The sequence below is a fragment of the Oncorhynchus gorbuscha genome, linkage group LG14 (assembly GCF_021184085.1).
Source record: "Oncorhynchus gorbuscha isolate QuinsamMale2020 ecotype Even-year linkage group LG14, OgorEven_v1.0, whole genome shotgun sequence".
In the NCBI taxonomy this organism is placed as follows: Eukaryota; Metazoa; Chordata; class Actinopteri; order Salmoniformes; family Salmonidae; genus Oncorhynchus; species Oncorhynchus gorbuscha.
Window position 1 is genome coordinate 21,280,029 of NC_060186.1, and position 23,729 is coordinate 21,303,757.

Below are 23,729 nucleotides of genomic sequence, written 5' to 3' on the forward strand. Positions count from 1 at the left end.
CCAGCTCTGTCAGGAGGAATGGGCCAAAATTCACCCAACTTATTGTGGGAAGCTTGTGGAAGGCTACCCAAAATGTTTTTACCCAAGTTAAACAATTTAAAGGCAATGCTACCAAATACTAATTGAGAGTATGTAAACTTCTGACCTTCTGGGAATGTGATTCAAGAAATAGAAGCTGAAATAAATAATTTTCTCTGCTATTATTCTGACATTTCACATTCTTAAAATAAAGTGGTGATCCTAACTGACCTAAGACAGGGGATTTTTACTAGGATTAAATGTCAGAAATTGTGAAAAACTGAGTTTAAATGTAGTTGTCTAAGGTATATGTAAACGTCCGACTTCAAATGTACTTAGTTAGTAGATAGTTTATTCAAAATAGTTGTTTGGTACCCATCTCTGACCCCATACACACTCAGTTTGTACAACTGATGCACAAGACATTTGCCAAAACTGTTTTGATCCAACAGATTGTCTGCACAAAAAAATGTAGACAACAGTCGCAGAGACATCGCACAATTGTTGTGTAAAAATTTTTGTGCAGACAAACTCTGTTGTATCGCAACCATATCCCTTGTATCAACACCATTTTGTAAAATGTGTTGTACATCCGTTGTATGACCTGAGTGTATATGAGGCCAAACTAATTTTCTATATTACAGATATAGGGTCTTAATTTGACCCAACCTGTTGTAGGATAACTTCCCTTCAATGCAGGAAAGGTTCAACTTGATGTAATTCACATTTCCTGTTGCAGCAGGATTATTTTAAACTGACTCAAATTAAAATTCTACATCTGTAGATACATTACTGACCTTCTGTCTCATTGAGAGGTGAGGGGGTGAGAAATTAAGGAAATAGGCTGTGTGCCATCTGTGGTTACCAACTGTTTTGCCTTCCATGGTCCTAATGTTTTGCCGATGTAAAGCATGTCATCATTATCTCCAGGATTTGTATTTTTAATATGTTTATAGGTAGGCAAAACAAGAATACTATTTCAACTGTATAAATACCTGAGTTTCCACTAGACTCCTTCATTCTACACAGGTCAGAGACCATCATACTTTACACTGCCAAGACCGTATCATTCTCTACAACAGCCCACAGCAGGTGAGACATAACAATTTATCTGAGATAATGATACCACTGTAACAGTTTGTGAGGTTACTAAATGCATGTAACTCAAAAGGACAACACTATGGTCAGTTTACAAGATACAGCTAGATTTGGAATTTGTTTGACCCATTGTAGTATTGCTATAATATAATTGTTATGTTGATAAAGTGGAGAAGGAATATTTGGGGAATTGGAATTTGGAATTGTCAATGTGTTACAGTGTTCTGATCTTGATTTATTGATTAAAAATACTAATGGTCAATGTGTTCAAACTCATAAACTCGTACATGTTACACATATCCTCATACATGACAGCATCCTATCACTTCTCCACTGTCTCTCCTGACCCTGCTGTCACCATAGACATGACACTTCTCCCCTGTCTCTCCTGACCCTGCTGTCACCATAGACATGACACTTCTCCACTGTCTCTCCTGACCCTGCTGCCACCATAGACATGACACTTCTCCCCTGTCTCTCCTGACCCTGCTGTCACCATAGACATGACACTTCTCCCCTGTCTCTCCTGACCCTGCTGCCACCATAGACATGACACTTCTCCCCTGTCTCTCCTGACCCTGCTGCCACCATAGACATGACACTTCTCCCCTGTCTCTCCTGACCCTGCTGCCACCATAGACATGACACTTCTCCCCTGTCTCTCCTGACCCTGCTGCCACCATAGACATGACACTTCTCCCCTGTCTCTCCTGACCCTGCTGCCACCATAGACATGACACTTCTCCCCTGTCTCTCCTGACCCTGCTGCCACCATAGACATGACACTTCTCCCCTGTCTCTCCTGACACTGCTGTCACTATAGACATGACACTTCTCCCCTGTCTCTCCTGACCCTGCTGCCACCATAGACATGACACTTCTCCCCTGTCTCTCCTGACCCTGCTGCCACCATAGACATGACACTTCTCCCCTGTCTCTCCTGACACTGCTGTCACTATAGACATGACACTTCTCCCCTGTCTCTCCTGACCCTGCTGCCACCATAGACATGACACTTCTCCACTGTCTCTCCTGACCCTGCTGCCACCATAGACATGACACTTCTCCCCTGTCTCTCCTGACCCTGCTGCCACCATAGACATGACACTTCTCCCCTGTCTCTCCTGACCCTGCTGTCACCATAGACATGACACTTCTCCCCTGTCTCTCCTGACACTGCTGTCACTATAGACATGACACTTCTCCCCTGTCTCTCCTGACACTGCTGTCACTATAGACATGACACTTCTCCCCTGTCTCTCCTGACCCTGCTGTCACCATAGACATGACACTTCTCCCCTGTCTATCCTGACCCTGCTGCCACCATAGACATGACACTTCTCCCCTGTCTCTCCTGACCCTGCTGCCACCATAGACATGACACTTCTCCCCTGTCTCTCCTGACCCTGCTGTCACCATAGACATGACACTTCTCCCCTGTCTCTCCTGACCCTGCTGCCACCATAGACATGACACGTCTCCCCTGTCTCTCCTGACCCTGCTGTCACCATAGACATGACACTTCTCCCCTGTCTCTCCTGACCCTGCTGTCACCATAGACATGACACTTCTCCCCTGTCTCTCCTGACCCTGCTGTCACCATAGACATGACACTTCTCCCCTGTCTCTCCTGACCCTGCTTTCACCATAGACATGACACTTCTCCCCTGTCTCTCCTGACCCTGCTGCCACCATAGACATGACACTTCTCCCCTGTCTCTCCTGACCCTGCTGCCACCATAGACATGACACTTCTCCTGCTCCTACTCTCAGCCGGTAAGTATTCAGTCAACCTACTTTACACTGTTACCGAAAAGTCAAATTCATGGTAATTTTAGGCATTTCAAGAAAGTTAAAAAAACGATGAAATGCTTTTCTGCAGCATACTGTAAATTATGGTGCATTATGTGAAATTACTGTATTTTGAGAGGTACACTGTTTTCACTGTAACTGACAGGCAGCCTATTAACTGTAAAGTACTGTAAAAAAAGTACAGTATGTTTCTGTAAATTCCAAAGAAACTTTGTTTGAACAGTACATTACTGTAAAGTTTACTGTAAAGTGCAGCCAACCCGCTTGCACCAATCCCTTTTAATAGCGGCCTAGGAACAGTGGGTTAACTGCCTGTTCAGGGGCAGAACGACAGATTACAGTGCTTACACTGTAAGCTTGTCAGCTCGGGGGTTTGAACTTGCAACTTCCCGGTTACTAGTCCAAATCTAACCACTAGGCTACCCTGCCGCCCCTATATACTAAGCAGTGTCAGAGGAAAGCCCAACATTTTTTCAAAGACTCCAGTCACCCAATTTCTAGACTGTTCTTTCTGCTACCGCACAGCAAGCGGTGACGGAGTACCAAGTCTAGGTCCAAAAGGCTCCTTAAACAGCTTCTAACCCCAAGCTATACGACCACTGAACAGTTAATCAAATGGCCACTTGGATTGTTTACATTGAACCCCCACCACCCCTTTGTTTTTACACTGCTGCTACTCTCTGTTTATATCTATGCATAGTCACTTTACAAATGAATCTGTACCCCCACACATTGACTCGGTACCGGTACCCCCCTGTGTATAGCCTCGATATTGTTATGCACATTTATTGTGTTATGGAACATTTCTGGTATTTTTTTATTTCAGCTCATGAAACATGGGACCAACACTTTACATTGCGTTGCATTTACACTTTTGTAAATACAGAATTTTACTTGCCACCGGGCTGCCTCTAAATTCATGTTAACCACTTTACAGTGTATCTAACACAGGAATGAGCAATTCCTCTTGTGCCTGATTGTCTGCAGGTCTTCTTTTTTGGCTGGTACATTGTTGTAACCCTGATTGTTCACAGTGAACATACCTGCTTTTTGAGATATAAACCAGATAACGATTTGACAGAAAGAACAAATCTAGTTAACCCCATCAACAACAACATAATCTATAGCTACATGTAAGACATCACAAACCATGAAACCAACCTCGGCAACACTTCATTTTAAGCAGTCCTTATTACAGTGTAATTACATGTGTAATTATACTCTAACAAGTATTGCAGTTAACTGTAACAAGTGATAGTTACACTGTAATAACAACATGTAAATGGTAGTAAGTGTTGTGATATATAATTACAAAGGCTTCAATTACAAAACAATGAATGCTTGTTTTCATGCTTGTTACAAATGGGCAGGTTTCCACTAAATTCACAATGGTAGTGTTTTCTATCATCTTTTAAACCATAGTACATGTAACGTTTGCCTAAGCACAATGAAATTACGAGGTGTTACACAGGATTTAGCTAGTTCAAATGAAGTGTATTTTGAGGGGTAATTGTAATCTGTGTGTACATATATAATACATTACCCATCCCGACAACCTGACCCTCGTTTTAAAGTTTCTAGAAGTTTCACTGATTTCTGTACCTTATTGTGAAATTACCCAGATGGTACCGTCACGCCTTGGTCATTGTATTTTGTGTTTTTGTTATATGTTTGGGTAGGCCAGTGTGTGACATGGGTTTATATGTTGTGTTTCGTATTGGGGTTTTATTAGCATTGGGATTGTGTATGATTAGGGGTGTGTCTAGTTAGGCTTGGCTGCCTGAGGCGGTTCTCAATTGGAGTCAGGTGCTTCTCGTTGTCTCGGATTGGGAACCGTATTTAGGCAGCCTGAGTTCTTTTTTCTATTTTGTGGGTGTTTGTTCCTGTCTTTGTGTAGTAGTCACCAGATAGGCTGTAATAGGTTTCACGTTCCGTTCTGTTGTTTTTGTATTTAGATTCAGTTATTTCATGTACCGCGTTTTCATTCATTAAAGGCATGAATAACCTAAACGCTGCATTTCGGTCTGACTCTCTTCATTCAACAGACAAAAGTCGTTACAGGTACACTTTATCTTGGGGGCAAGTGCTAGCAACAACATGGAGTGGAGATATAGTTTGAGCATAGGATATAATCTCTCAGACACCCAGCTCATCCACGAGGGATCAAAACCTTTGTGTCAGTTCTTACTGTATGCATATGAGAAGAAATGAAACACTAAGTAGGTTAATTTAGTGAAAACCTGCCCATTTGTAACAAGCATGGTAACAAGCATTCATTGTTACACCTCTGAAATTACGTACTGCAATTACTACCAGTTACATGTTGTTATTACACTTTAAGTATGATTCATTCATTGTTACACCTTTGTAAATACATATCACAATTACATGTTATTACACTGTAACTATGAGTTAATACAGTTAACTACAATAGTTGTGAGTGTAATTACACCACAATAAGGACCCCTTAATTAAGTGTTACAAAAACCTCATTTTGTTATCATGTGCATGCTAAGGTTGAACTCAATCAAATTGTTTTTATTCTCAGGTGTATGCTGCACAGCCGCACTCAGCCGCCTCAAACAGTTCCATCTCATTGAAAGGAGTTTAAACTGGACAGAAGCACAAGACATCTGCCGGGAGAACTATACCGACCTCGTCACTTTGTACAATCGGGAGGAATCTGAGCAGCTGAAACAGTTAATGGCATCTCAATGCAGCTATAAAGCCTGGATAGGTCTCCATCGCACAGAGCACAGTCTGAAATGGTCCAATGGAGACACTGTTAATGACACTGCATGGTCACCACTTCCAAGCCCGTGCACAGAGCCAACGTGTGCAGCCATACTCAAAGATAATACAACATGGAAGAATTGTAAAGAGCAGAAATACTTCATGTGTTACAGAGAAGGTAAAACATTCCATATTACAAAACACATCAGATTTCGTGTTTCCTTGTACCTCAACAACATCCAATTCAAATGATTATAATTCTTCAACAATATTTAGATATCATTATTTTATATCAAACTAAGTTGAGCAGAGTAAAATGTTAGTCCATTCTGTGTGCGCAGGGTCTGGTGATTCCTTCCTGATTGAACAGAACATGACCTGGTATGAGGCTCAGAGTTACTGCAGGGAGAACTACACTGACCTGGTCAGCATCAGGAACGAGGGACAGAAGGAGGAAGTGAAGAACAAAGGGATGAACAACATCTCTTCTTACTGGATCGGCCTCCTGTATGATGACTGGGAGTGGTCTGATGGAGGGAGATCTGCCTACAGAGACTGGTCCACAGTGTATGTTCCAAATGTATACTATCCTATAGCAGGACTGAATCACACTGTTCTTTACCAGACTTTAAAAGGTATACTCACAGTGGGAAATGGAGGTTATGAAGGATGTACACTCTGCTCTGAAGGTAAGTTGTCAAAGAGGAACATAGTCAAACTGCTTCTAATTTGTATGAAAGGTTGTTACTCTATATTGATAGTAGCCTGGTCAAGGGGACTGAATGATGCACTCCCTTTCTATTCCCTTCACTTGTCAAGTCAAACACAATGCAGGGCTATCATGATATCATGCTGGTTCCGCCAGACTATAATGATATATAACTATTACTGAAATTATTATGTGCCTGCTTATCTTTCCCCTAAAATCTGAGAGTTAAAATGGGTTAAATATCTGGAATATCACATATCTTTCCGGATCAGTTCGCATCCACAATATTGGAGAAAGAAAGTCTTGGGAACAGGCTCTGGACTACTGCAAGAAGAACTACCATGGACTGCTGCGTATTGAGACAGAAGAAGACCTGGAGGTGATCAAGCAGAAGTTTAATGGGACTGATTTTACTGGTCCTGTGTGGGTGGGTCTGAGACAGAGCCGTCTCTTTGGGTTCTGGGTCTGGTCCAATGGGCTGCCAGTGGGGTGGAGTAACTGGGAGGGAGACAGACAACCTGAACAGCCTCTGTCCAACCATTGTGGTGCCATGGCAATGGAGGAGGGATACAAGTGGAGTGATCAGGATTGTCTGTCCAAACTCTACTTTATTTGTGAAGAATAATTTACATACGTTTTCCCATTTAATTAACTGTCTTTACCATTCCTCACGTTTTGATTGATATGTGTTTTTTTAGGTAATTGCTGATTGAAATCACATTTGCAAATCTGTTTTTATGTTTTAACATTTCAGCATGCAATGCAATGTACAATACACCTTGTCATTGGTTTAACTTATCAAAAATCTTTGAGTAAAATTGTGTGATATTTCAGATATTTAAAAAATGTACACAATAAAATGTAGATAATTTTGTCATGTGATTAAAATATTATATTCTCTCGTCTTAACATGTTTGCCATTAAGCAAACTTGTTTATCCTAGGTTTACCCATAGTCATCCCTATTGTAACTATGGGTTACTGGAATTAATACTCTAGATAGCCTAAATACAATTATATTTAGTTAATAGTATCATGCATGTTAAAGATGACTAAGGAAATAAAAATGATAGTAAAGTAATATATTTTATATTATGGATATTGTAGGAATAATGGAAATACTGAGTTTGTTTTTCTATTGTATCTCTTCTCCCAATTTCTGTTCCCAACTTGACAAAAATAAACAAAACATAAAATATTTTTTAGTCTTCTTTTAAACATACATAAACACAGTAGATGTTGCAACAAGATGTCCGTTTGAGTAACTCCAGGACATTACAGAGAAGCGTGTATGTTGCAATCTTGTCTAGTTCAACATTTTTCTCATTGATCGAGACATGTGGGTGTCCATCCCCAAGTGTCGCATGTCAGGATGACAGACACCTGCCTCGATCAATGAGAGAAGACTTGAAATACAGTAGACACAGATGGCAGCGTTGTTGGATTACTTCATGGAGAAAAAATATATATTTATTTTAATAATGGAGCTTTTTCTAAATTCAAGCGGACCCCGACAAGTGGACGCAGACATTTGATGAGACTGCTGTATCAAATAACCTTCCAAACAGGGATCAACAGGCCCTTAGTAGGAAAGGGCATTTATACTGAACAACGAATATGGAACAATTTAAAAGATTTTACTGAGTTACAGTTCATATAAGGAAATCCGTCAATTGAAACAAATTAATTTGGCCCTAATCTATGAATTTCACATGACTGGGTAGGGGTGCAGCTATAGGTGGGCCTTGGAGGGCATAGGCCCTACACTTGGCAGCCAGGCCAATCCACTAAGGAGCCAGACCCAGCCAATCAGAATGAGTTTTTCCCCACAGAAGTGCTTAGTTACAGAAATAAATACTTCTCAGTACCCACCCTAAGACGATCCCTTAGGTGAAGAAGCCGCATATCCCGTATATATATATATTTACAACTTTTTTCGCATACCTTTTTATATATATTTTTTTATTTTCCATAAACTCATCTTCAAAACAGTCTCCTGCAACCCGCCTCACCAATTTATATTTATAAAAATATATATATATTATTTACCTCAAATCTGTAATCCTCCATAGAAGCTAACCAGAAGCTAGCCAGAAGCTAGCCAGAAGCTAATCCAGAGAAGCTAGCCTGAAGCTAATCAGAAGCTAGTTAGCTTCTTTACTGGCTAATCGTTAGTATTCAGCTAACCACGGTTTGTGGCCATCGGCTATCCTTTAGCCCAAAAATCTATCGCCAGTTTTGTACGGCGCGGTTCGGACCGGAACATACCGGACCTATTTTTCTCTAGCTAGCTGCTATCCGTGTGACTATCGGCTTTCATCGATTCCAGAGCAAATATCAATTATCCCGGAGCTAGCCAACTGAAGAGTTCCATCAATCACTCCTGGGCTACAATCACCTATCCGGACCCGTTTTACTGCCAACACGGAGCCCCACCGGGCCTTCACATCTGGACTACCGACGTTATCTACCCGAGGGAGTTATCCGGCTGGCTCCTCCGTCGCGACGTTACCTGAACGCCCATCTGAGGTCCGCTAACCGTTAGCTGTCTTCTCGGCTGCTATTTGAATAGACCTATCAGACATTTTTTCTTTTTCTTTTTTTTCTTGGGCCTCTATAACTATATCTATTGTTTTTTTTTGTTTTTTTTGTGTGAATTGGATTCATCCCCTCTACCACATGGAACCCCACTAATCCTACCGACGGAAATGCACGAGGTGGCTAATAACAGACCTCCATCCTATGCTAGCTTGCTACCAATGGCCGGGCTAGCTGTCTCAATCGCCGTGACCCCAACCAACCAATCACTGGACCCTTTTGATCACTCGACTAAGCATGCCTCTCCTTAATGTCAATATACCTTGTCCATTGCTGTTCTGGTTAGTGTTTATTGGCTTATTTCACTGTAGAGCCTCTAGTCCTGCTTACTATACCTTATCCAACTTATTAGTTCCACACATGCGATGATCTCCTGGTTTCAATGATGTTTCTAGAGACAATATCTCTCTCATCATCACTCTATACATAGGTTTACCTCCACTGTATTCACATCCTACCATACCTTTGTCTGTACATTATACCTTGAAGCTATTTTTCGCCCCCAGAAACCTCCTTTTACTTTCTGGTCCAGACGTTTTAGACGACCAATTCTTATTGCTTTTAGCCGTCCCCTTATCCTACTCCTCCTCTGTTCCTCTGGCAATGTAGAGGTGAATCGAGGCCCTGGAGTGCCTAGCTCCACTCCTATTCCCCAGGCGCTCTCTTTTGATGTAATCATAGCCTCAAACGCATTAGCATAATGCAATTTTTCCTATTCATGAAAATCGCAAATTAAATGAAATAAATATATTCAAACACAAGGTTAGCCTTTTGTTAACAACACTGTCATCTCAGATTTTCAAAATATGCGTTACAGCCAACGCTAGACAATCATTTGTGTAAGTTTATCATGGCATAATGCTATGCTAGGCTCTGCTGGCAGCAGGCAACATTTTCACAAAAATAAGAAAAGCAACCAAATTAAATAATTTACCTTTGAAGAACTTCAGATGCTTTCACCCAGGAGACTCCCAGTTAGATAGCAAATGTTCCTTTTTTTCCAAAAATATTATTTTTGTAGGAAAAATAGCTCCCATTTCTTCATCATGCATGGCTGAGAAATCGACTGACTATAATCGAAAACTATAACAGCAAACTTTTATCAAAATTTGCTCCATAATATCGACAGAAACACGGCAAACGTTTTTTAGGATCCATCCTCAAGGTGTTTTTAACATATATATTCGATAATATATCCGTCGAGGCAATTGGTTTCTCATAAGAAGCGATTGAAAAATGGCTACCTCAATATTTTACGCAAGGTTTTCTGCGGGAGACATTATGTGACGACATGCTATATGGTCCCTTACAGCCATTACAGCCATTCTTCAATGGAAATTCCTAAAAAGATGTCACAAAGCTGTAGACACCTTGGGGAATACGTGGAAATTGTAAGCTCATTCGTAGCTCATTCACAGCCATATAAAGAGTCATTGGCATGAGGCGGTTTCAAAAAATGTGGCACTTCCTGGTTGGATTTTTATCTGGGTTTCACACTCACAGACAATATCTTTGCAGTTTTGGAAACGTCAGAGTGTCTTCTTTCCAAAGCTGTCAATTATATGCATAGTCGAGCATCTTTTCGTGACAAAATATCTTGTTTAAAACGGGAACGTTTTTCATCCAAAAATTAAAATAGCGCCCCCTAAATCCAAGAGGGACAGTCATGATGAAGTTGTTTCATTTGGTGACCTCATGAAAGACAGGAAACACATATTACTGTATCTCTGTTTGTGTACACTTTTCAATTATCAGATTTACATCTAGATGTTGTATTAAATGAATTAGTAAATATGAAACTATTTGTGAAAAGATGAAAATGAGAGTATGGATTTTCATATAAAGATTATCTAGTCAGCAGCCACACCCCCGTGAGCCAGACAGTACATCAGGCATCATGAAACCTTCCTTTTCTACTCCAGAGTATAAAACCACCCGCGACGAAATGTACATTTCATGCCAGAGACCCATGGTAAGACGGATAACTCAAATGGTTAAGAAGACTAGAAAACATGCAGCTGACGCTATGTGTGAAATGATTAACAACCACAGAGACCATGTAGCGCTGCCTACACGACTGGTTCAACTCTGAGACTAGACGTCGAATAACTTGTCTGCAGCTGGAAATTACGTAAGTCTAGTACAAGAATAGTGACAACCGCAGAAGCATCTATTCTATGCAACGACCATCCGTATGCCTGACGTACCCATTACAACAGACACTATCCAGAGCCGCTGAGAAAGCGACAACTACGAAAGACATTGTGACTTCTAGGGATGTTAAAGGCTCTCTGATGAACTGACTCTCCACAAGACGGACCGGTGATTCCAACAGAGAGACAACAATGACATATGGGCATAAATATATACATTGCAATTGTTTTCGAATGAGCGACCGTTCATGTGCAAAGGATTAGCATTTAATATAATTATCAACTGTGTGTAGTGAATCCATTTGTCTTTCTCACTCTTTTCCTGTCCCCACCCCTTTCCATTGACTACCAAACCGTCATACCGGTTTAGCCCACTAGGGACTTATCAATGTATCAATTGTCAACTCTAGATACACCCATCTCAAGTAAACCCCCCTTTCAACCGCACTCCTGGACAAGCTCACTGCGGGGAGTGAGCCTCTAGGTCATACACTATCCCAGGATAAGTGCAACATCAGAGAGGACATACAATAGTTCCAGACACTGCCATACACCTCCCCCCAAATGGAAAAGGAGGGAGTGACTTGTGCACAGACATTGTGGAGACAAGTATTTGGTTCCCCATTAATCACGCCATCCATTCACATGGTTTAAGAATAGGTAAAGGCACATTCACATAAGAAACCAATGTTCCAGCCTGACCTCTCCCCTTTCTGGGCCCCAAATGACTGAGCCCTAGCTGAGGGAAAAGTGCAACTACCAACACTAGAGTCCAAAGGGATACATTCTAAATAACAAGTATATCACATAAGCATATTATGCAGACAAAACATCTTAATTATCTATGTTACCCAACTAATTCTGAGTCATCCACCACAAGACCATCAAAAGTAAGAGATTAATTTTATTGGTATTTCTGACTTTGGTGACTCCTCTACCTGGCTGGGAAATGTCTGTATGGGTTACGCCCCTGAAAAAGGGGAGAAATAATCACGAGAGTGATACGGTATTGAGAACTTTTAGTGCAATCATTTTACAAAAGTAACACATTTTACAGAACAACAGATCTACAGGAAATAGATCGTTTTTACGGTACAAGGCTTATTCAAGTCACAACAGTATACACTGTAATTCACTGAAACAGATGCTAATTTCAACATAGCTGTCAAGCACAAAGCTTTAACTCAGTAAACCATAACTCAATTTATCAACAGGCAATATGTCATGTTCTGACCTTATTTCTTTTATTATGTCTTTGTTTTAGTATGGTCAGGGCGTGAGTTGGGTGGGTTGTCTATGTTAGTTTTTCTATGATTTGCTATTTCTGGTTTTGGCCTGGTATGGTTCTCAATCAGAGGCAGCTGTCAATCATTGTCCCTAATTGAGAACCATTATTAGGTAGCCTGTTTTCGATTGTGTTTCGTGGGTGATTATTTTCTGTTCTGTGTTTTATGTATGCACCGTACAGGACTGTTACGGTTTAATTTCGTTCCCTTTGTTGTTTTATTATTTAATGTTCTAAGTTATAAATACACATAATGAACACTTACCACACTGCGCATTGGTCCTCCGATCCTTCCTACTACTCCTCCTCGTTGTCAGAGGAGGAAGACGAAAACCGCTGCAGAATCACCCACCACCAAAGGACCAAGCAGCGTGGTAACGGGCAGCAGCAGCGTTCTCCAGACTCCGGGACATGGGAGGAGATCCTGGATGGCAAGGGACCCTGGGTACAGCCGGGAGAGTATCGCCGCCCCAAGGAAGAGCTGGAGGCAGCGAAAGCCGAGAGGCGGTGGTATGAGGAGGCAGCACGGCAGCGCGGTTGGAAGCCCGAGAGGCAGCCCCAAAAATGTCTTGGGGGGGTGGCACACGGGGAGTGTGGCTAAGTCAGGTAGGAGACCTGAGCCAAATCCCCATGCTTACCATAGAGAGAGGGGGACCAGGCAGGCACCGTGTTATGCCGTGAGGTGAACGGTGTCCCCGATGCGCAGGCATAGCCCGGTACGGTACATAGCAGCGCCTCGTATCGGCCGGGCTGGAGTGGGCATCGAGCCAGGTGCCATGAAGCCGGCTCCGCGCATCTGGTCTCCAGTGTGTCTCCTCGGGCCGGGGTACATGGCACCAGCCCTACGCATGGTGTCCCCAGTTCGCCAGCACAGCCCAGTGCGGGCTATTCCACCTCGCCGCACTGGCCTGGCTATGGGGAGCATTCAACCAGGTAAGGTTGGGCAGGCTCGGTACTCAAGAGCTCCAGTGCTCCTTCACGGTCCAGTCTATCCAGTGCCACCTCCACGCACCAGCCCTCCGGTGGCAGCCCCCCGCACCAGGCTGTCTCTCCGTCTCCTCCCTACAAGTGCTCCCGCCTGTCCAGTGCTGCCAGAGTCTTCCTCATGCCCAGCGCTGCCAGAGTCTCCATCTGTCCTGAGCTGCCAGAGTCTCCCGTCTGTCCTGAGCTGCCAGAGTCTCCCGTCTGTCCTGAGCTGCCAGAGTCTCCCGTCTGTCCTGAGCTGCTGCCAGAGACTCCCGTCTGTCCTCAGCTGCTGCCAGAGACTTCCGTCTGTCCTGGGCTGCTGCCAGAGACTCCCGTCTGTCAGCCAGGAGCTGCCAGAGCCACCAGTCAGCCAGGAGCTGCCAGAGCCTCCAGTCAGCCAGGAGCTGCCAGAGCTGCCTGTAAGCCAGTAGCTGCCAGAATCGCCTGTCATGCCGGCGCTGCCAGAATCGCCCTTCACTCCGGAGCTGCCGGAGTCTCCCGCCTGTCCCGTGCTGACGTGATCTCCCGTCCGTCCAGTGCTGCCGGGATCTCCCGTCCGTCCGGTGCTGCCGGAATCTCCCATCCATTCGGGACCGTGGCTTGGGTCCCCAGTCCGAGGTCAGCGGCAAGGGTCGGCGCGTTAAAGAGGCCACGGAGGCGGGTAAAGAGGCGGAAGAGGACCATGGTGGAGTGGGGTCCAGGTCCCACGCCAGAGCCACCACTGCGGACAGACACCCACCCAGACCCTCCCCTATAGGTTTAGGTTTTTCGGCCGGAGTCCGCACCTTTGGGGGGGGGGGGGGGGGTACTGTCACGTTCGGACCTTAGTTCTTTTATTATGTCTTTGTTTTAGTATGGTCAGGGCGTGAGTTGGGTGGGCTGTTTATGTTCGTTTTTTCTATGATTTGCTATTTCTGTGTTTGACCTGGTATGGTTCTCAATCAGAGGCAGCTGTCAATCGTTGTCCCTGATTTAGAACCGTATTTAGGTAGCCTGTTTTCTATTGTGTGGGTGATTATTTTCTGTTCTCTGTTTTATGTATGCACCGTACAGGACTGTTTCAGTTTCAGTTCATTCTCTTTGTTGTTTTATTATTTCATGTTCTGAGTTATAAATAAATATAATGAACACATACCACACTGTGCATTGGTCCTCCGATCCTTCCTACTACTCCTCGTCGTCAGAGGAGGAAGACGAAAACCGTTACACAATAAAGTGTTTGACAAACCATTATACAAATAACACCGCAAAATACCTTATTAACAACGCACATGTTCATTCACAATCGACATAAAATGGCAGTTACTCTCAGTACGAAGCTATTCTTCGCTGCAAACGAGCAGGGCTCATATTACTCTCTGCAAACTTAACTCTAACTTCCTCAAGATGATACTAAGACACCTTAAACACTCTTGACATGTTAGCAAGTTATTACATTTAAATTACTCTTTTTTTATCATCAATAACGTACCTGTAAAAGGGGAGAAATAATCACGAGAGTGATACGGTATTGTTTCCTCAATGATAACTTTTAGTGCAATGAGGAAAGACCGATTTCCCGGGGAACTTGGGTGGAGACCAGAGCAATCGATCTTAGGCTCATAGATTAAGAGCATTTAGTAGATCACAGATTAACATTTCTACGCTTCCATTAGGCACCACAAAATAAAGTAATCAATATAACGTTTACACGTTCCTCTCACAATTCGTACCCTTTGTACTTACTAATACTTTTTAATGTATAACAGGCTATGAGTATTTCCTTTAACCTGCCACATATGCTTTAGTGTGCTGGTTGCTGTCCTCAGATAATGGCATTGCATGCTTTCGCCGTAAAGCTTTTTTGAAATCTGACACAGCGGCTGGATTTCCAAGAAGTTCATATTTAAGCCAATGTATAACACTTGTATGTTTTATGAAATTTTATTATGAGCATTTCTGTTTTTGAATTTGGAACTCTGCAATTTCACCGGATGTTGGCCAGGTGGGACGCTAGCGTCTCACATTCCCTAAAGAGGTTTAATCACCTAATAATATTTGCAGATAGAGAATTGATTTGATAAAATAACAGTCTTGACATTTAATGATAGTCACAGACCCTACACCCTTGTGTAAGTCTGACAAAAGATACAGAAGTGTCAGTGGTAAACTTGAAAATGTGATGACAATACGACACAACACAAACTAGAACTACATTTAAGCTCATGGGTGGCCAAAAATATCTAATTGAAAGCCAAGCTCCCACTAAGCCATGCCTCCAGTCTTCTGATCTGACCCGGTGGGTCATAGCTCAATTTCCCAACATTAATACCCCAACAAACCAACTAAGAGAAGCAAATGGCTGGTTCAAATGAACCCAACGTGTGTTCTGTCCAATATTTACCCTAATTGTGCTGTTTTAAACCTATCATGTTTTAGAGTGTGGTATGAGGCTCAGAGTTACTGCAGAGAGGAGTAAACTGACCTGGTCAGCGTCAGGAACAATGGACAGAAGGAGGCTGTGAAGAAGAGAGGGATGATCACCACCACTCATTTCTGGATCGGTTTTCTGTATGATGACTGGGAGTGGTCTGATGGAGGGACAAACTGGTACAAGGACCCAAGTGATGACCAACCCTATGTAAAATTAATTCAACCTGGAAGACTGATAGCACTTGAGAGTGTAAACCAAGAAGCTCCATTATGCTATGAAGGTGAGTGGAAGTCCAAATAGAAAAGTCTAACCATGAGTACGATACAGGATAACTTTATGGTAGTCATAATATGGGTAAAATTGCAATCCAAATGGTTTTTAATTAGTTCATCCAATATTTCAACATTCCAAGAGCTTACAGTTTTTTTTCTGAATGCTTAAACACTTAGTGATTCTTGAAGCACTTTCTCTGAAGCCATTAACACTTGTAGCCAATGCATTTACCAAGTGTGTCAAACTGAATGCATGTTCCCTGCTTTACACTGTTTCCAATTTAATAATATCACAACCATATCCCTTGTATCACATCCATTCTGTCAAATGTGTTGTACATCTGTTGTATGACCTTAGTTGTGTACGAAGCCAACCTCATTTTCTATATCACAGATGTAGGGTCTTAATTTGACCCAACCTGTTGCAGGAGAATTTCCCTTCAATGCGGTTAAACTTGTAGTGTATTTGAGGTTCAAAAAGGCTTCTGAAGATTGAAATTTCCACTTTAAAACGTCAAACTTAATTTACCTTACAAGAAATATATCAACCCCTACAGAAATGTCCATTCATTCATGTAGTAATTCACATTACCTATTGGTGCAGGAGTATTTTAAACTGGCTCAAATTAAAATCCTACATATGTAGATACACAACTGACCTTCAGCCTCGGTGAGGGGGGTGGTAAATTAAGGAAATAGGCTGCGTGCCATCTGTGGTTACCAACTCTTTTGCCTACCAGTGTCCCAATGTTTTGCTCATGTAAAACATGTGTCATCACTCTCTCCAGGATTTACATTATATGTTTAGGTAGGCAAAACAAGAACACTATTAATACTAAATAACCAAGTTATCATTAGACTTCTCCAATCACAAGAGTCAAACCCTTCATTCTACACAGGCCAGAGACAGTCATAATTTACACTGCCAAGACCGTATCATTCTCTACACAGCCCACAGCAGGTAAGACATAACAACAATTTATCTGAGATAATGACAACACTGTAACAGTTTGTGAGGTTACTAAATGCATGTAACTCAAAAGGACAAGTCAGTTTTCTAGATACAGCTGGATTTGGAATTTGTTTGACACATTGCAGTATTGCTATAATATACTTGTTATGTTGATAAAGTGGAGACGGAGTATTTGGGGAATTGAAATTTGGAACTTTCAATGTGTTAGTGTTCTGATCTTGATTTCTTGATTGAAAATACTAATGGTCAAAGTGTGCAAACTCGAACACATACATTTTTACACATATCCTCATACATCATCCTATCATACAGCATCCTATCACTTCTCCTCTGTCTCTCCTGACCCTGCTGTCACCATAGACATGACACCTCTCCTGCTCCTACTCTCAGCTGGTAAGGATTCACTCAACCTACTGTAAACTGTAATGGAAAACTAAACATTTATTTGGGAATTCTAGGTATTGCCAACAGTAAATAAAAAATGCTGAATTGTTTTACTGCAGCATACTGTAAATGATGATGCATTGTGGGAAAATTGCTGTATTTTTAGTGCTACACTGTTTTTACGGTGTACAGTATGTTTAAGTAAATTCCAAAGAAACTTTGGTTTAACAGTACATTACTGAAAGGTTTACTGTAAAGTTCAGCCAACCTTCTTGCACCAATCTCTTATAATTACAGTAAAATACTGTGAAATACATTCCCCTCCTCTCAATGAATTTCATTCATTCTGATTACGGTAGTGTAGTTTGGTGAATATCAACCATTATGTAGAAATTCTTAAGGGATATTAGACCATCAAAGAGGTGCAAATATGATGAGAACTACCTTGATTGGGGTTTACTTGTATTGGGAGAGGTGCCTTTCCTCAGCCACAGTGTGTTATATGTTGAAAAGTACTATCTCACAACTTGATGAAACCTTGAATCTAGCGCAGACATTTAGAAACAAAACATGCCAATTTGGTAAATTAGAGCGAGAATTAAAAGGACTTTCGAGTAGTAAGACATGTATAAAAGCAACAGATACCATTAATAAGAAGGGGCTAGAAGCGTCTTATATGGTGAGCTACCGAGTGGCTAGGACAGGCAAGCCCCATACTATTGTGGAGGACTTAATTCTTCCTGCTGCCGTGGATATGGCTGGGACAATGCTGGGGGAAAAGGTGCAAAAAAACTATACAGACAATGACTTCATCAAACAACACTGTTTCACGCCGCATCAGTGACAGGAGATGTTTTGAAACAATTACTGCTTTGCATACAAGCTAGTGAATTCTATGAGTTACAGCTGGATGAGTCAACAGACATGGTGGGCTTGGCACAGCTCCTGGTACACAGTATGTCCATTACGCTTATGGGGGGGTCAATAAGGAAGACATCCTCTTCTGCAAACCACTGGCAACCAGTGGTAGGTTTCCTCGCCATTGTTCTGAAATGGGGACTTCTGAGTACGGTCAGCGGGTTTAGTTCAGGGCTCCAGTGTAGGAATAAAAGCAGTGTAGACACACGATTCCTTTGAGAGTGGTAACCGGGTGGGTCTGCTTGAATTCACCCTCTTAGACACAGCTACTCATCCATAGCATGGATTAAGACATTCCATTGTCTTCCTCAACCTCATGTTGCGTTTTAGGGTTACAACTCAGACCATGGTCACCTAGTCTGATATGTTAATTCTTAACTCACATGTTTTGTACACTCGGGTCAGAAAAGGGCATTTCCGCCTTGAGGGCAGGTTCTCTGGGCGCAACTAGTTACGAGGCAACGTCTGGATTTTACTCAGATTCAATTTAGACAACCAACTTTACATTTCATCTTTACAAAAACATTCCCTTTGATCTGGATATTTTCCACACATCATACAGTACGCAAACATCAGGTACATATTGTGAAAACTCTTCAAATTACAATGTTTTCATTATAACGTTGTCATTTAAGTTTTAATAACATAACAAAAACAACATTCATTTTCATATCCCATCTATCGTCATTACTACAATTTTGGCTGACGGTACATATTGTCCCAAAAGTTTTTTGCATGTTACTGTTCTGAGGAAGGTTCTCCATGGGCCCATCATGCATTCCATTTTGGATTTTGTCTGCTGCCTTAAGATTTACAATGGGCGTGAGGTGTCATAAAAAAAAACACCTCCATACCTGTCGATCTCTCCCCCTCTGGCGGGTGTGAGAGATGCCTCTTGTAGGAGTGTGGTTCACGGTAACCTGACCCGAACAGGCCAGTCATGACACAGTGTTATTAACACACGTTAACACATGTTCAAGAGCCTGTTGGTGTCAGACTTGATGCACCGGTACCTCTTGCTATGTGGCAGCAGAAAAAAAACGGTCTATGGCTTGGGGGGTTGGCGTTTGTAAAAATGTTCCAGCACTTCTTTTCACACCATTTGATATAGAGGTCCTGGATGGCAGGGAGCTCAGCCCAAGTGATGTACTGGGCTGTCCACACAAACGTCTGTAGCGCCAGGTGTTCGACGGAGGTGCTATCGCCATACCAAGTAGTGATGCAGACAGTCAATATGCTCTCATTGGTACAGCTGTATAACCTCTTCAGAATGTGAGGGCCCATGCCAAACTTTTTCAACCGCCTGAGGGGGAAGATGCCCTGTCATGCCTTCTTCACGACTGTGAGTGTGAACCATTTGAAGTCTTTAGTGATTTGGACACTGAGGAACTTGAAGCTGTCTATCTGCTCCACTGCAAAAATGTAGATGCCTGCGTGCTAGACCCCTGTTTCATGTAGTCCACAATCAACTCCTTGGTCTTGCTGACGTTGAGGGAGAGGGTGTTGCTCCGGCACAACACTGCCAGGTCACTGACCTCCTCCCTGTAGGCTAACTCATCGTCGGCGGTGATCAGGCCTACCACTGTCGTGTTGTCAGCGAAATTGATAATGGTGCTGGGAGTCGTGCATGGCCACACAGTCGTGGGTGAACAGGGAGTACAGGAGGGGACTAAGCACACACCCATGTGGGGCCCCTGTATTAAGGGTCAGCGTGATGGAGGTGATGTTTCCTACCGTCATCACCTGGGGTTGGCCCGTCATGAAGTCCAGGATCCAGAAGAGTACATTACCCATCTTGACAACCTGGCCCTAATTTTAAAGTTTCTGGAAGCACCATTCAAGTGGGAGGATAAGCACACTAGTATATTACAGAGTACATGTAATAGCTGCATAAGTACAATGTAATTACTAGATGTACACAGGATTTAGCAAGTTAAAATGTGTATATTGAGGGGTACTTACTTGTGTGTACTTATACTGTACATTACCCATCCTGACAACCTGGCTCATTTTAAAGCTTCTGGAAGTTTCACTTTATTTCTGTACCTTATTGTTAAATGACCCAGATGTTACACGCAACAACACTGAGTGGAGATATAGTTTGAACAGTGCACATTCAATGGCAAATCATTTGAGCCTATTGAGCATAGGCTATAATCTCTTAGTGAAAACCTGGCCATTTGTAACAATCATGGTAACAAGCATTCATTGTTACACCTCTGAAATTACGTACTGCAATTACTACCAGTTACATGTTGTTATTACACTTTAAGTATGAACTGTTACAGTTAACTACAATAGTTGTTACTGTAAATACATATGTTATTACACTGTAATATGGACCCTTAAAATGAAGTGTTACCCAGACTTCTTAGAATTTATGCTTCTTTTGTTGGTCATGCTAACATTGAACTTAATCAAATTGTTTCTGTCCTCAGGTGTTTTCCTCACAGCTGCGCTCAGCCACCTCAGACAGTTCCATCTCATTCATGAATATTTATTTTGGACAGAGGCACGGAACTACTGCCGAAACCACCATACTGATCTTATCACTGTATACAATCAGGAGGAAGCTGAGCAGCTGATAGAGTTAATGACATCTAACGGCAGATACATCGCCTGGATAGGTCTCAATCGCAAAGAGCACAGACAGAATTTGTCCAACGAAAACCTTTTTGATGAAGCTCAACTGTCACCACCTACAGGCAAATACATAAAGCCAAACTGTGCTCCTTTCTTGACCCGCCTGCTGAATGATGACTGGGAGTGGTCTGATGGAGGGAGATCTGCCTATAGAAACTGGTACAAGGACCCAAGTGATGACCAACCCTATGTAAAATTAATTCATCCTGGAAGACTGATAGCTCTTGAGAGTGCAAACCAAGGAGCTTCATTATGCTATGAGGGTGAGTGGAAGTCCAAATGGAAAAGTCCAACCATGAGTAGGATACAGGATAACTTTACGCTATTGATAATAAGGGTAAAATTACTATCCAAATCATTTTTTTTTTTTCTGCCAATATTTCAACATAGTTCGGAGTAAGATGGGACAATATGCATTTTTGACATGTATCAGTGCAAGGGTTATAAAACTGTTAAAATAATAAAAAAGAACCCTTTATTTTTCCCTTATGAATTGAACTCCTTCAGACTTGGTGAAGATCGTTGAGGAAAGAAAAACCTGGGAACAAGCTCTGAACCACTGCAATAATAACTACCATGGACTGCTGCGTATTGAATCTGAAAATGACCAGAGGGTTGTGGAGCAGAACCTGAGGTGTGCTGGTGTCCCCGGTCCCGTGTGGGTGGGTCTGAGACAGAGTCGTGTCTTTGGGTTTTGGGTCTGGACCAATGGGCTGCCACTGACAGGGTACTGGAATAACTGGGAGGGGGACAGACAGCCAGAACAGCCTCTGTCCCACCACTGTGGTGCCATGGCAACTGTGGCGGGAAACAAGTGGAGTGATAAGGACTGTCTGTCCATGTTCTATTTTATCTGTGAAAAGTGATACATTTCCCTTTTGTCTATCATTACCATTGATTGACATGTTGAATGTTGTAAGTGCTCATTGAAATAATTTAGCCAACGTTGTTTTACATACAGCATGCAATGTAATGTACACCTAGTCATTATCAATATAATATATTATCAATATACAGTATATCAGTAACATTTGAGTAAAATTGCATGATATTTCTGATATTTTAAATGTTTAGAACAAAATATATAGATTATACGATTGTGTCACGCCCTGGTCGAGGTATTTTGTGTTTATCTTAATTTATTTGGCCAGGCCAGGGTGTGGCATGGGGTTTTTGTATGTGGTGTGTTGGTATTGGGATTGTAGCTTAGTGGGGTTTTCTAGCAAAGTCTATGGCTGTCTGGAGTGGTTCTCAATCAGAGGCAGGTGTGTATCGTTGTCTCTGATTGTGAACCATATTTAGGCAGCCATATTCTTTGAGTGTTTTGTGGGTGATTGTTCCTGTCTTTGTGTTTGCACCAGATAGGGCTGTTTCGGATTTCATTATTTTGTAGTTTCTTCATGTATAGTTTTTTCCTTCATTAAAATATCATGAATCATCATCACGCTGCATTTTGGTCCGACTCTCCTTCTCCACAAGAAAGCCGTTACAGATGGTGATTAAATGATGATAGTCCTTAGTCATTATATGTACAATTGAAGTCAGAAGTTTACATACACCTTAGCCAAATACATTTAAACTCAGTTTCTCACAATTCCTGACATTTAATCCCAGTAAAAATTCTCTCTATTTGGTCATTTAGGATCACCACTTCGTTTTAAGAATGTAAAATGTCAGAATATTAGTAGAGAGAATGATTTATTTCAGCTTTTATTTCTTTCATCACATCCCCAGTGGGTCAGAAGTTACACTCAATTAGTATTTGGTGCATTGTCTTTAAATTGTTTAACTTCGGTCAAATGTTTTGGGTAGCCTTCAACAAGCTTCCCACAATAAATTGGGTGAATTTTGGCACATTCCTCCTGACAGAGCTGGTGTAACTGAGTCAGGTTTGTAAGCCTCCTTGCTCGCACACGCTTTTTCAGTTCTGACCACACATTTTCTATAGGATTGAGGTCAGGGATTTGTGATGGCCACTCCAATACCTTGACATTGTTGTCCTTAAGCCATTTTGCCACAACTTTGGAAGTATGCTGCCAGTCCCTCCTGCAGCAAGGCACCCCCACAACATGCCACGCCCGTGCATCATGGTTGCTGCCATGGCGCTGCCACCCCTGTGCTTCACGGTTGGGATGGTGTTCTTCGGCTTGCAAGCCTCCCCCTTTTCCCTCCAAACATAACAATGGTCATTATGGCCATACTGTTCTATTTCATTTCATCAGACCAGGGGACATTTCTCCAAAAAGTTTGATCTTTGTCTCCATGTGCAGTTGCAAACTGTAGTCTGGCTTTTTTATGGCGGATTTGGAGCACTGGCTTCTTCCTTGCTGAACGGCCTTTCAGGTTATGTCGATATAGGACTCGTTTTACTGTGGATATAGATACTTTAGCAACTGTTTCCTCCAGCATCTTCACAAGGTCCTTTGCTGTTGTTCTGGGATTGACTTGCACTTTTCGCACCAAAGTACGTTCATCTCTAGGAGACAGAACGTGTCTCCTTCCTGAGTGGTATGGTGGCTGCATGGTCCCATGGTGCTTATACTTGCCTACCATTGTTTGTCCAGATGAACGTGGCACCTTCAGGCGTTTGGAAATTGCACCCAAGGATGAACCAGACTTTTGGAGGTCTGCAATTTGTTTTCTGCGGTAATGGCTGATTTCTTTTGATTTTCCCATGATGTCAAGCAAAGAGGCACTGCGTTTGAAGGTAGACCTTGAAATACATCCACAGGTACACCACATATTGACTCAAATG

At 42.3% G+C, this 23,729-nt stretch overlaps 2 protein-coding genes across 4 annotated transcripts; both read left to right on the plus strand.

Moving 5' to 3' along the window:
* The first annotated feature begins 1,033 nt into the window (after positions 1-1,033).
* On the plus strand, positions 1,034-7,567 carry LOC123995806 (secretory phospholipase A2 receptor-like). 2 transcript variants are annotated; one of them, XM_046299485.1, is made up of 5 exons: positions 1,034-1,110; positions 2,814-2,892; positions 5,477-5,839; positions 6,003-6,350; positions 6,643-7,567. In XM_046299485.1, the coding sequence occupies exons 2-5, from the start codon at positions 2,862-2,864 to the stop codon at positions 6,993-6,995; spliced, it is 1,095 nt and encodes a 364-aa protein (XP_046155441.1). In that variant the 5' UTR covers positions 1,034-1,110; positions 2,814-2,861; the 3' UTR covers positions 6,996-7,567. The 2 variants fall into 2 exon arrangements, with proteins under 2 accessions (XP_046155441.1, XP_046155442.1); XM_046299486.1 differs by lacking the exon at positions 1,034-1,110 and having other exon boundaries at positions 2,430-2,892.
* A 9,306-nt stretch (positions 7,568-16,873) lies between these two features.
* LOC123995772 (secretory phospholipase A2 receptor-like) lies at positions 16,874-22,196 on the plus strand. Of its 2 annotated transcripts, none has more exons than XM_046299445.1 (4): positions 16,874-17,017; positions 17,342-17,422; positions 20,770-21,237; positions 21,482-22,196. In XM_046299445.1, exons 2-4 carry the CDS (start codon positions 17,392-17,394, stop codon positions 21,838-21,840), a joined length of 858 nt encoding a protein of 285 aa, XP_046155401.1. In that variant the 5' UTR covers positions 16,874-17,017; positions 17,342-17,391; the 3' UTR covers positions 21,841-22,196. The 2 variants fall into 2 exon arrangements, with proteins under 2 accessions (XP_046155401.1, XP_046155402.1); XM_046299446.1 differs by having other exon boundaries at positions 16,911-17,017; positions 17,390-17,422.
* Positions 22,197-23,729: the final 1,533 nt, after the last annotated feature.